At 45.8% G+C, this 13,521-nt stretch overlaps 1 protein-coding gene across 2 annotated transcripts in view; it reads left to right on the forward strand.

Moving 5' to 3' along the window:
• Positions 1 to 740: 740 nt before the first annotated feature.
• Positions 741 to 13,521, forward strand: part of clmpb (CXADR like membrane protein b) — a 45,504-nt gene continuing 32,723 nt past the window's right edge. For both annotated transcript variants that reach the window (XR_003890026.1, XM_011608245.2), the window contains exon 1: positions 741 to 1,167. Coding sequence is in view for 1 of the 2 variants with exons in the window: in XM_011608245.2 (XP_011606547.1) it covers positions 1,137 to 1,167 (31 nt within the window). In the remaining variant the exon portion in view is untranslated. The remainder of the gene's footprint in view (positions 1,168 to 13,521) is intronic.

Consider the following 13,521-nt stretch of genomic DNA (forward strand, 5'->3'; position numbering starts at 1 on the left):
AACAATGCAATCGATGAAGGGAGGAACGAGTTCGTTTCTAGCGTACATTTGGGAAATGGCTGACATTTTTTTCGCTGCCCATCCTGTGGAATCTCTCACCATGTATTGATTCATGTGATTCTACCACTTTGCCTAATTTAATATGGGGAAATCAATGATGGCCCCACCCTCCCCAGTAGCTGTCTTCCCTATCTCACGGTCCAGATGCAGACACAGACTGGTCCATACTCCACAATCCTGTGTCCACAAAGACTGGTGATACTTTTCTTGTGATGACATCTTTTCTGGCACTGTGGGAAAGGTGTAAACCAGTAGACTTGTTTTGCTGGTGATGTGCGTCACAGTAGGAGTCATAAAAATGATGTATGGATCCCACAACATGGCCAAAAACAGCATTTACATCAGAGCTGGGTTATATACAAAAGACAGGTCTGTTTTCGCGAACATGCACATAAACAATGCCATAACTAAGCTGTGAAGTCACCGACCCCAGTGTTTTTCTGGTAGTTTTTCCATCTTTCTATCCACATTCTGTTTAAAGAGTGAAGTTCCAGTTTTGTTGGAAACGTTTTACTTTCTCGTTTCTTGACAACAACAATCCGAGCCGGTCTGTTGCAGGACTGTGTAAGAGAACTTCAGACTCTAGAGGTCTCCATCCATCCTTCAGCATCCCCTCATCATCCACCTATGCGCCCTCCTCCCCCGCCTCCTCCCGCCTTCTCTCCAGCATTTTGTGCGGCAGAGGAGTGAGAGAGGAGAGACTGCTGAGGTGGAGACCGAGGGGGACCCAGTCAGACAACACGTCCCGCAGCAGAACCAGACAACCGGGGAACTTTGATTTGACGCCCGAGCTCAGCATGACGATGAAGAGGAGTCGCGTCGCTCGCTCTTCTCTCCCTGCTTCTTCATCTTCTCCTCCTCCCACTCTGGGGGCTTAGATGTGTGGGGCGCCTGCAGCATAGATTGCTCTTGGACGCGTGTGTTCCATGAAGATCCGTTTCTGGGCCATTCTGCTCGTGTGTCCGCTGATGGTGCCGCCCGGTTGCGCCTTCACTCACAGGTCGGCCGAATGAACGTGAAGGCAGCCTGAGCGCATTGTTTCCAGCTTCGTTGCATGTGCGGGATTCCCAGCCGCGATGTCTGCGATATTCCTCTCTTTGTTTCTGGGTAAGTCTCCACACATTCCTGAAAAAGAATACAGTTGGATCGAAGCAGGCAGGATTCTGCAGAGGTGACGTGCGCCGTCGTCTTTGTTCTGTTTGCACATGTCTTCATTTCACTGTTAAATCACGTCACATTTCGGGGAGATTCTTCCACCGCGGCTGTAGAATGATGTCAGCCTGGATTCCTGTTATGCGCTGCCATCAGATGTGTGTGATGTGTGTTCACAATATTCACGAAACAAAGTCAAGATGGACTTCCAGACAGGTTGCAGTTCACTCATTCTGGCTGAATTGAAGAGAGGCTCCTGATCCTGAAGACTGTGATACTGTCTGTAATATAAACATGCCCACTACAGCTCCACAGGCACTAATGTTGTTGAACGGAGGAAAACATCTCAAACACAGCTCACACACCCATAGAAAGATGTTTCCTCCCAGGATCCGAGATGTTTCTGTTTAACACCAACTTCTAGCAGCAGCAGGAACCATCGGATGAAGCTGACCACAGGGGGATGGGTGGGGGTAAGTGGGGGGGCTTGTTGCAGCAGTACCCCAGGTCCACTTGATTACAGATTACTGGAAGTTAGAGTCACCTGAAAGGCTTCCTGTCAGACCCCCCTCACGGATGCCACGTCAGCTGAAGTGCTGGGCAGAAATCAGCAAATGCACCTGTCACCTTTTGCTCCGATGCTTAATTTTCGGTGAGTGTGTTTTGATCCGGAGGCGTGCGCGATGCTTGCCTGCTGTCTCACCCTTGCAGCTGCTGCTCGTGCACTGTGTTCTTGCGTGGAGCGGCCGCTATCAGCACAGGCCGTCCTTCACTTATGGAGACCTCTCAGCTCGCCTCTTGCCAAATACATTTTGGTAAAGGTTCAATTCTGCTGTGACCTCTGAATAAGATAAGCAGCAGAAAATCAAAGGCTGTGGATTAGTGTTGTGTGCTCAGGGGTGCTCCTCATACATTGGAGGCGCTAATTTAGCGTCGGGACAGGCGTGTTTCTCTCTCAGCTACTGGAAATAGATGCCAGTTGTGTTTACATTATTAATTCCTGTGTGGGGCATTTTAATGTCCTAGCTCCGTGGCAAAGAATGTTCTCCCTTATACAGTACATGTGAGAACACGACACAGTTCCTTTGTTGAGAGTAGGAATTAATTGCTAATAAGGTGAAAGCTCAGTGTGGCTGCTGCTAGGACGGTATAGGAGACAGGGGTCGTTTTTCCATAAATGAGGTGGTTTTCTGGCAATACTCTGCTCTACTGTGCCCCATTCGTTTAATTTATAGGGTGCATTAATTCAAAATTAACACCCATGCCCACTAAAGAGGAGAAGAGAAGAATCAATAGCCATTAATAAGGCTCCATTTCCTTTATATTTGACTTTGGCTGTGCAAGTCCACAGACATCCTTAATTTAATATCTGCTGGACTGTTCACATTACAGATAAGTAGCACAACTAATTGCCCCAGAGGGTTCTGATGCCTCCCCCTGCGATTCTGTCAATACAGTGAGAACCTGAACAAGGTCAAACGGAGGAATGCGGATTCAGATTCAGCACAGGTCTGGGAGAGCAGAGATGGATTGCCCAACTGTCTTTGCTCTGGATTAAATGATCCTGAATAAGGGAACCTGAAAATGACTGTCCAAGCAGCAATAACATACCTATAAGTCACTGGACAGGAGTGCAATTGAAAGAATGAGCAGCTCTCCTGGGCCCGAACCTTTGCGCCCTGGGCCCATTTGTGCGCCAGTCTCGGACGATTCGGCGCCAAAGACCACGGCACTGCAGTGTGTGTGTAGTGACGTGATGGTGGCAGCGCCTGTGCACGCACGTTTGTGATGGATGTAGATGAAGAGAGCAGTGGCTCCAAACAGAAATTCTGTCCCTATTCTATATTTAGCATGTCTGCCGGGGTAGGCAGGGGAGTTCTGAGATGCGAAGATGACAGGAGCCTCCTGAGCCAGAGGTTATGAAGTGTCATCTTGATGTGCTCGTGTCTGAACGGCGCACCCACACACCCAACCACCCATTTCTGGCATTTCCACAAAGCTGGAGACATTTCCATGGTTGACGTCACGTTAGCAGAAATTCAGCCCGCTTTTGATCTGGAGTTGATGTGCTTTAGACTTTTATAGGTCTACGCGTTGCTCCCTCTGTTTCTATACTTGGAGCTGTGAATATACGGGAGAGCGATGAGATTTTCTTGGTGGTTGTGCGCTTTAGGAAGGACAGCGATCAGTCCAGTGTAGTTGAAACAACTTCTCCAGGATTGATCTGCCGGTCTGCATTTCTCAGCAAAGTGCATCTGATCAAGAAGAACCTCCACACAGGATGGACCCACGGCCTGCAGAGGTCTAGCTGTCCTCGACACAATTACCCTCATCGTTAGCAAACGCTGATTTCTCTTCGGGGCACTTTCTCCCTAAAGCGCACGGCCTTTGAATGACAGCAGGCGTCCCTTGATAATAAGTCACTCTTTTCCAGAGCCTGAGGAATTCTTCATGTTTCATTGATTGGTGCCGTCTGAAGCAACGGTCGTTCCATCCTGTCGCAGCAGGCAGGACGTCACGCTCTGAAGGACTGGGATTGCGGCGGGCGTTCCTACTTTGTTCCGTAAATGCTTCCCTTTTTCCGACCAAAACATCTGAGTATAATAATAAATAAATCAGAATTCAAAGCGGTGGAATGGATGATCCTCAGCTCTGATTTTCCCACATTGTTTTTCAGCCACACCCTCCGTTTCCATGCTACTCTGAACGAACTTCTTCCTTTCTTTTCTGTCTTTTTCCCTGTCTTTCTCTTCTGTCTTTCTTTTCTGTCATTTTCACCTCATTTCGTAACCCTCCAGGCACATGCCTGACCATAGCTGGGCCGGTGTAGTATGTCTAACCTATAAACCCTCCCCCTTTTTCATCCTTTACTGGGAAAATGACTGCCAGATTATTTTGGAAGGTATGAGCGAGAACTGCCCGCTTCACTGCACCGCTAATCTACGACAGATGTGGTGCAGAGGTTAGAATCCACATTAAGAGGAGCCACATGCACTGCGCTCTCCATTTCTACACAAATAAGTCTGAACATTCTCTCAAATGGTTGAATCGTACAAATACGTCAAACATGTGGCTTTTTTCCTGTAGTCGCTGCAGTGTGAGATCCTCATAAGTTTAGTGTGTTAGGAAATTTGTTCTGTTACTCACTACTAACATTAGCGACATCGGAATTGTGCTCCATTTAATTTATACCCTGTATCCTTGTTTTAGGTCCATTTCACCCTTGATAAGTTAACTAGTCTCACCCCTTAGTCCAGTAAGTATCACTGGGTGTAAGGAAATAATTGCTGCTAATTAGCTAACAATTTTATCTTAACTAGCGCAGCCGACTTTAGTTTGGGAAATTCATGGACCGTTTTATTGTTCTGTAATGATGTTACTTAAATAATCAGCATCTAGTTTCAGTCAAAAAGGTAGATTTGGTTAAATAAACTTCAATAATGAGCCCAACAGTTTTAATATATAACTCACTAATGAATCCAATTTTTAATTTCACTGAGCGCAAAATCAGAAGCTCCAGAAATAAAATCGCCAGTGAGCTCTTTGATGCAAGGATTATTTCCGACACCTAACTTTGCTTTAGCTTCTCCTTCAGTGGCCATTTTCCCTGCTGGGCTGGAAGGATTTTTGCCCCTTTTGAAGTGAGTGGGAGCTCTGCTCCTCGCTGTTGTATCTTTCTTTAGCTTCTTTATGTGAAGCGGTTTGATGCATGTGTGCATCAACATTTAATCAGGGTCTATGGTTGCTGTATGTACACAGTGAGGAGATGAAAGAGCGAAAAAAATGGCTATGATAAGCGCTAATGCGGTTGGTGACGTGGAGCATGGAATTGTCTCCTATTGATCCACCACATTAAAGGTCTGCCCTGATTCGCTGCTGCTCTAGATTCCCTCTAGATTCCATCTATCAACAACCAAACGCTGTTCAGCGGCAGAAGCAAAGGTGATCAAAGTTCTCACAACTTACCATAAAAATACCATTTAAATTGATCTTTAGTGGTGAGATGCCATTGGAGGAACTGTGGTTCTTCTCCTCCATCTGGAACATGTGCTTTCTACGTTCCCCTTCTCTGAAATCAGATATTTCTTGGTTTTTGGAACAACAGCCCCGACTGTTCTGGAAAAGGAGCCGCTCGAAAGGAAACATTCAAGTCTGCATTAAGCAGCTTTGAGGAGACTAAATTGGCAGGAAGAGGAAGTGGGAAAATGTCCTACAAACACTTGCTCATGTGTGGCAGCTGCTGCGTCACAGCAGCAGGACTTGGAGGACTGTCTTGGAGGCCTGGAAGTCTTCCTTTCCTCGCTGCATGTCAACATGATATAAAATCATTGCACAACCTGATGTTTTATGTCGTCTACGAGATTGGAATGTCGCGTTTGTGAGTGATGAAGTGTCAACATCACGATAAACCCTCTGTCAATCACGGTGGCGCCAGCGTTTTGACTTTCTCCGCTGCAGAAACGCAGCTGGATCCGGTGTCTTCGCATTAACACTGCCACACTGAAAGAGCATCAGGACCTGCACTAAGTGGAAATCATTAATTCAACCCCCTATCATATGTCAGAGTGCCAGGCCATCGATCCTATCCTACTGGTAGCTAAATTGGTCATGTGGTGCACCTGTCAAACACCGTTCTGGGGCTGCACCTCATCTCGCTCCATGAATATTGATTTTCATGTCCAAACGTCAACTTGGACGTTTGAGCAACTCACAGTGAGGTGACACGCTGCATGCTGTCGTCCCCCTAAATCTCAAAGCAAAAGGGTTTTTAATCCCTTCATTCATCCCGCATGTTTCCGTGTTTCTCAAGCCCAAAACATCGACGTTGCTCCAGCCGACACACGGCAGTTGAATCCCCAGGATCCATTGTTGATGTATAAAAGATGCCAGATATGTTTTGGTTTATCCCTCTCTTCTTCTTTCTTGGTTTTCTGAGCTGGGTGGATGGTGGGGAGGGAGGGGGGGGGGGGGGGTGTTCCGTGTCCCTGTGTTTAGATGCCTGCTGTTTCTTTCAATTTGAAGCTGTTCATTAGGCCAGCAAACAGGAGACTCCATTAGGTGTTTTGAAGTGGTATGCTCCGTTCTTTCACTTCATTTCCTCTTTAGCTTGCCAGTCTCCCCTCCAGCCTTTGTTGCTTTAATCAGGAAAGTCCCCGGCCACGTTTAAACATTTGTCTTCAGTGAGCAGCTTGGAAAAGCCCAAAGATAAATGGTGTTTGGAAGAGGGGGAAGTCAGTGGACATAGATCAGAGTGGCGGAAGACCTGAGGACCATCTGGAGGACCCAGGTCCCTTTTAGTGCATGATAGCTGAGGTCGGGATGGAACCATCTGTCAGTTTCAGCCTTGTTTTAAATCTGTGGAAACCAACCGATGCGTTCATCAGATGATCCAGAACTTACCTAAATTCAGGGCATCTTGTCAGTGTACTATTAGAAACAGCGGAGATCCGAATCGGGTCGAACTGTTTAGCGTTTAGGGAAGACAGAGAGCATTACTCATGCAGGAGCTCGGTCTGGTCAAAGTGGAGTTTCCATCTTAAATGCTGAAAAAGCTCTTTCCTCTCTTCTTCTCTTTCCCCTCCACTGCGCAGTAGTTCAGAACAGATGGCTCCACCACCTTTGGTGTTTCCGACTCGTTAGTCCCGACTTGTTGATGAAATGGAGCCTTTCTGCTGTACTGCTCAAGCAGACGTGGAACTCATGCTCTAAACGCTGCTCTGTTGAACAACGGCCCGCCTTTATTGAACTCGTATCCTCCATAGCGACCAAAGTGGTGGGTGTGCATGAAGATGGACTACACATGTGACATGTCTCAGGTACAGATGTTGGAGGGGAGAACTTCACCATAATCTGGAAATATTAGCAACCAGGACGTGGAAACTACCTCACATTTCTGCCTGTTTACAGGAATAACTTCTATATTTGTGGAAAAAATGTTTCACCTTTATCCATATAGGGTTTTTGTCATTGATTGATAAAGATGGATGACATCTTTACACTTCTTCCTCTTTTACAAAAGAGATGCTGTGAAGTTATTACGTCAAATGACAAATAGGAGACCCAAACTGCATCAGGATTCTTTTCACTTCAGCTGTTAAAACAGCTGTCAGACAGGGTTGTGATGGCACAACAATAATTATTTTTGATGAAGCTAAGGCCACGCAGAGTCCAATCAAAGCTCCAAAGCTTCTTCTGTGGTGCTATTTTTCCACTTCTTCATGTTCCACATAAATCCAAGCTGATCAAAAGGAAAAATATTAAGTATTTTATTATATTTAATATGTAATATGTAGGGTTTTTTCATAAACCCCTACACAGGAGGAACTTCCATATTGACTAGCCCATCATGGACATGGCACAAGCTGTGTTGTACTCTCACAATTAGGGACAAGGAGGGTTAAAAAGTGTAAGGAGGAGATGAACTCAAATGCATAATTCTGTCACTGTGGTGTAAAATGAAATTTTGGGCCACTGACTCATCCTGGGAGAAAACAAACCATTTTTCCGTTTAGGAGGAGGAGATGCTGTTTACTCTATTAACCTTTCCTCTTCATTGCACTCTTGACATTGACCAAAGCGGAAGAGGCCGACTCTTCACTCGGCCATTTGCTAATGAGGCAATTAAGTCCGTCCTGCCTTGGTTGAGCAAAGGGGCAAAGAGAACAACGCAAATCATCTGCAGTCTCAGCAAACAGCATTACTTCAGCCATCCTGCAGTTAGAATGCATAATATTATTGTTGCGGCGGCGCGGCCCTTGTGGTCCTGTCGTGCCAGCGCAACACTGCATAGCTGGAGAACAAATACGAAAGAAAAACAGCCACATCAAGATGAAGCAGGCAGCCACTTGATGCACCAGTAATTTTAACTGCAAATATAAGCTACCGTGTGGCATTGCACAGGCTACCTGTATAATTTTAGAGGGGTTATGTGACTGATGTAAAAAATATGAGTTCTTTTTTTATATAACTTCTGCTATTACTACATTTGGACTGGCAAATATGAAGGATAATATAGAATTTAGAGCTTCCAGGAAAATGTTCTTGTTAAATGTGCTGATAACTGCAGCAATTAAAAGCAACTTTGTTATCCAGTTTAATATTTTTAATGGCAATTAGCATGTGCATTCCTTTGAGCAGCCAGTGTCTCGTCAAAAAAAGGCCAATATCAGGGCCCAAGTTAATGTCTTTAAAGGATGCACAATTCTAATGAGTGATAACGGAAGCTTACGGCTGCTCAGAAGGGATTAGAGGACATAGCTGTATGTCTTAAAGCTCAGGCTTAGCCATCATACCTCCCCTCCTCCTCCTCCTCTCCATCTCTTCTCTCTGGTAATGAATTGCCAGTGTTTCCTGACACGGTGCAAGAAAAAGAATGTCTCAGTCAGTGGGGAATGAAGACACTCACTCATTAGTGATGGAGAGGTGTTCCGAGGCAGAAAGAGATGTCCACACAGTTGGGTTTGGAATCAAAGACTGTCTTCTCCCGCTTCCTCAGCAGTATTTGGTTGTCACATCTTATGGGAAACAAGTCGTAGCAGGGTTTATTTTGGTTTCCAGTGTCAGCACCGATGAGGTTTTCTCGCTCTGTTTTAACAGCTTTGCCTTTGCCATGTGACCAGATCAGTGTCAAGAGAATACCTCTGCCTGGTGGGACATGAATACCTCCAAAGTGGAAGGACTGGGCAGTAATGGAAATGACGGTGTTGTGTTACAGGACAGTATAGATGCACTTTGGCAAGGACACGGGCAAAAGTGCACAGCCAGCATCGAGCTGCGCTGGTAAATGACCACGTTTGTTACCTGCTGGTTAAAAAACACGACAGTTCACGTGTTTTTTACTGAAACACAAGCCAGGACACCGACTTAAAGGTCTCATTAGCTTATTATAATCAATATAACTGCAAGAAAACTGGTTCTCAAGGTGATGTTTTACATACAAGTAAACATTTTCAATGTGATATATAGTTGATATACTGTAGCGCCATATGATAATGATAGAGGGAAATTTGCACTCAACATGAAGAGCTGGTGAACTGACATGTTCGAGTCACTATATATGTTCTGATGTGTCAGGATGATAGCTGGTAATGTCATTATTCTACACTAGCTTCGACCTTGCGTCTAAACTAACGCTGTTTGTTTGAGCAGCTCAAACAGTCCAGTCTTGTGCTCAAGTAGCACATTTTAGTTTGCTGGTCTGACAGAATCCTTATTCTTGAAGCTCTAGATGATGAATCAGGTTTTTCTTTGGTCCCATCAGAAAGAGCTAAAGCAGCAAGGTAAAAAATGCACCAAACTACAGTAATTGGGGAATTTGTTGCGCGTCTGTTTTTTGAGAGAAATTAACTTCACACACAAAAAAAGAAGGGGGGGTGTGGGTGCAAGACTTTGTTTTCCATCAGAAATATGTTTAAAGGAATGCTGGGATAGAGGAGATGGCTGTAAGCTCTGTGTCCTAGAAGATGTCTTTTCAATGTCTTCTTTGGTGCGTTGCAGTCTTTTTTAGTCCGCCAAACTATATTTCAGTCAGCAAGGTCAGGAACAAGGACAGGAGGAAGGTAAAAGTCGCTGCAGTGCTGCAGAAATTACACAGAAATGCTGTTAACATTTGTAATATTTTTTAAATTTGGCTTTGTATGTATTATTATCATGAACATAATAAAATGACTTGAGTTAAGGCAGTGATTTTAGAACTAAAACTTTCAAAACCAGTGATGTCAGCATTGCCAGTGATGGAGCCGATGCTGAAGTTGGAAAGCCCAGAGAGCTGAAGATGTATGTAATGGTGATAAATTTAACTGGGTTTGTGACCCAGTTCTTCCTCATTTCACTTCTCAGCCAGATCTTCTCATATGTAATCACCTTCTAAAATTGATCCCATGAAAGGCAGCCATGAGAGCGGCTGCCATGGGTCAAGACAGTCAACTTGCATTTATCGGAAATTGTGATAGATTATTTCACAGCATGGTTAGCATGTCCGGCACATCGCCGGCTTTGAGAAGCCTCATTATTTTACATATTGATCTCCTGTACTTCCCTTAGCTCCGCTAATCCTGCTTGTTGTTTATTTATCCCATCGTTTTCTCGGTGTGCAGCGTGATATTTGATCTGACACACACCCCAGATGTTCTTTTTATTGCGGTTGTTTGCCGACATGACATTGGAACGCAATAGAGGTATGAGTGATGTTTGATGGAGTGACCATTAATCGTAATATTCAGACTGCTGTCGCCATCCGCGCCCAGCTGTAGCTTGACTACTAGTAATCATCGCCATCCACCCCTGCGGATTGTGCTGTAGGAAAAACAGTGCATGCTCTGGAGCTGACTTCATCAATCTAAAAGGCTGGACGTTTTTTTTCCTCCAATACCTTGTTGGAGGATTTTACATGACACCCTCCTCTTCCTCTGCATCCGGAGGGGATATGTTTATAAGCCCTCTTTCTTTGTGAGCTGTCTCTTCCCCATTCGCTCTTCCTCTTATGAGACACAGGATCTGAGTAGAAGCAGCGCGTCTAGCTTTCCGCTGCAGGGTCCTGATGGATGGTCACTCAGCTCCACGCTCTCCAGGGGCTGGCCATATTTTTCCCTCGCTGCCCGACAGAGGCTGGCATCTGAATGAGGATGCTTCTGCTTTCTGTGAACCGAGCGTCCCGAGGACGAGCATTTGATTAGCTGTAATGGAATTAGAGTAATCTGATTTCAAAAACATTTGTAATATGTTGCAGTTACTGTAAATACAGAGTAATCAGATCACAGATGCCTATGAGACTTGGGTGATATTGCTCAGAACATCAACAGCATCTAAACTTTGACGTTTCCCATTGTCAGATTACAGAAATAAACCTAATTTAGCACAACTCTTTCACAGGAGTGTCAAGTGTTCCAACGGCAGCATTGGTTGCAGTTTTCCAGACTTTTCTTAATTGCATCTGACTGTAATCCTCCTAAACCTCACAGCCTGTGCTGCAAGGGATGGGCTGCTGCTGGGATATGTGGGGGTTGGAGGATGTGTTGAGGTGGACTGTTAGCAATAGGATGACCCAAGAGTCTTAGAAGAGGCTACACGGCCAGGGAGGGAATAAATGCTGCAGAGTGCTCTGAACAGCACAATGCTGCTGCTTTTGGGTCAGAGTAATGGTGGTGTGTGTGTGTGTGTGGGGATTTGGGGGGGGTGGTCTGTCATTGATCCTGTGGCATTCGCCTGACTGGACTGAAATGGTAATGAAGCCATGAAGCCCCTCTCCATCTCTATCTCCCTCTCTCTCTCTCTCTCTCCCTCTCCCTGTTTTTGTGTGTGTGAGTGCGCGTGTGCGCACACTGCACCTGGAGTGTTTATATCCCAGTGATTAATTATAACTCATGTGGACACAAATAAATCACTCCAAGAGTGTGTATATGTGCATCCCTAGATGCCTTTGGGTTAGTATTTGTAGTATCGTTGAGTGTGTATTTGATTTGTGTGTGTGTGTGTGTGTGTGTATGCGTGTGTGTGCGCGCGTGCGTGCGTGTGTGTGCACATGCATCTTGCCAGGCATGTGTATCAGAACACCGTTCCAGGTATATGTGCATTATGTGAACACTGAATATTGTGTCTTTTCATAAATTTAAGGCTGTAGTATGTGTGTGTGTGTGTGTGTGTGTAAGCAGGAGATGCTCCATCGTGCAGCATCCATCATCCACCCCCAGGCCCCCAGTGCCCTCAGAGGAGCACACACTCTCGCTCTGATATTGGGCTCATTTTAGTTGAGAAAAATGGTTCAGTTGTCCATAGTTTTGACTCCGTCACCCACCCCCCAGGCCATGTCCCGGTCCGGGACTCTCTCTTTTTGCTGCGTGCTTTATCCGCTGTATCTTTAGGGAGAAACTGCCAATCAGAGGCAGCACTCTACCGAAGGGCCCTCATTCAGCCAGGGCAATTTAGAGGGGCCACTTTAGGTGGGTTGTTGGAGCACCAACCCTCCCTGCCCCCAACCGTTTATTGGTGGATAACCTTGAAAAAGGTTGGAGGAGGGGAAGCAGAGCAGGGACAGAGGAGAAGGAGAAGATATGGGGTCTTTGAGGGGGCTCCTACGTTCCTCTCGGCCTGTCTGACATCCCTCTCGCTGTTTTGGCTGAGTCAGCAGGAGCAACTGCAGTGCTGCTGCCCGGCAGATCTGTATGTGTGGTCTTGCCAACGCTGTTTTCCGAGCTGCTGCCGCTGATTCGTGACTCAGCATCGCACGCGCACGGGTGTCCTCCGGGACTTTTTGTTTGTTTACCAAGCAGGAGCACATGACAGTCACAGAAATGTGTTCCAAAACTGCTATTTTCAAACAACGACGGTGTTCAGGTGTGAGGATGGACCGGCACGCACCAGTTAGTCGTAGGGGGGAGCGCACAGACACAGAGGTTGGAAATGTACACCCAGACAGGGTAAACACATAAATGCATCAGGACCTTACTCGGCTCTGCTACGTTACGTAACTGCAGTCACCACATTTTAACGTCATTTTCCCACGAGCCACCTTGTTGTCGGAGGAGCGCTTGGTTCGCGAGACAGCAAAAGCCATCAGGGCAGGAAAAGGGGAAAAAAAAGATTTTAATGGGCCGAAGAAATGTTTGCCTCCACCTCGGGTCATATGCATTGCGTCCTCACAGATCTACAGATGCTTCTGTAGCAGAGACCCAGGTTTTCGCAGATAACCTCTCTTGCTGGCAAAAGCATAAATCCTGATCACAACAGCAGCAGCGACAGCAGAGGGTTTATTTGAATCAGCATGCCTCTGTATTGTCATAAAACATTTTTAATGATTAGCCTTATTAAGGGTAAAGGTCAGGGACAGTTCATCACCCCATACTGTCACTACAGGCCAGTCAATATCTGTCCTCCCAGTAAGGATCTGGTTCCCTCCATATGCCCAGAGTCTCATTTTAGTAGCCTCATATTCCCACCTGACCTCCCCTTCCCATAAATCAGGCTCAAGGTCAATGTTTGGTATTAATTTGCATGACCTGGTTGACATAAATGTCCTGCTCAGCCTTGTGTTGCACCTGTATTATCTTTCAAGGAGCCCTGAGGAAACATTCTTTCCTGTTTAGGGTGATCAATAATGCAGCACACACCAGAAGAAATATTATGCCATAATGACAGGAATCATGGAGAATGTATGCCAGCCAGGAATCAATAGCCCCGCTGTAAATATGAGCGCTTCCCTTCCTGTTTCAGAGACAGCACTGTGGTTGGCTTGTGTATATTTACAAACAGCAAAAAGCGACGTGTGTGCAGTCAGCGACGCTCCTGGAATGTTGCTAGCAAGATCTCAGCTCA

The sequence above is a fragment of the Takifugu rubripes genome, chromosome 11, assembly GCF_901000725.2.
Source record: "Takifugu rubripes chromosome 11, fTakRub1.2, whole genome shotgun sequence".
Classification (NCBI taxonomy): domain Eukaryota; kingdom Metazoa; phylum Chordata; class Actinopteri; order Tetraodontiformes; family Tetraodontidae; genus Takifugu; species Takifugu rubripes.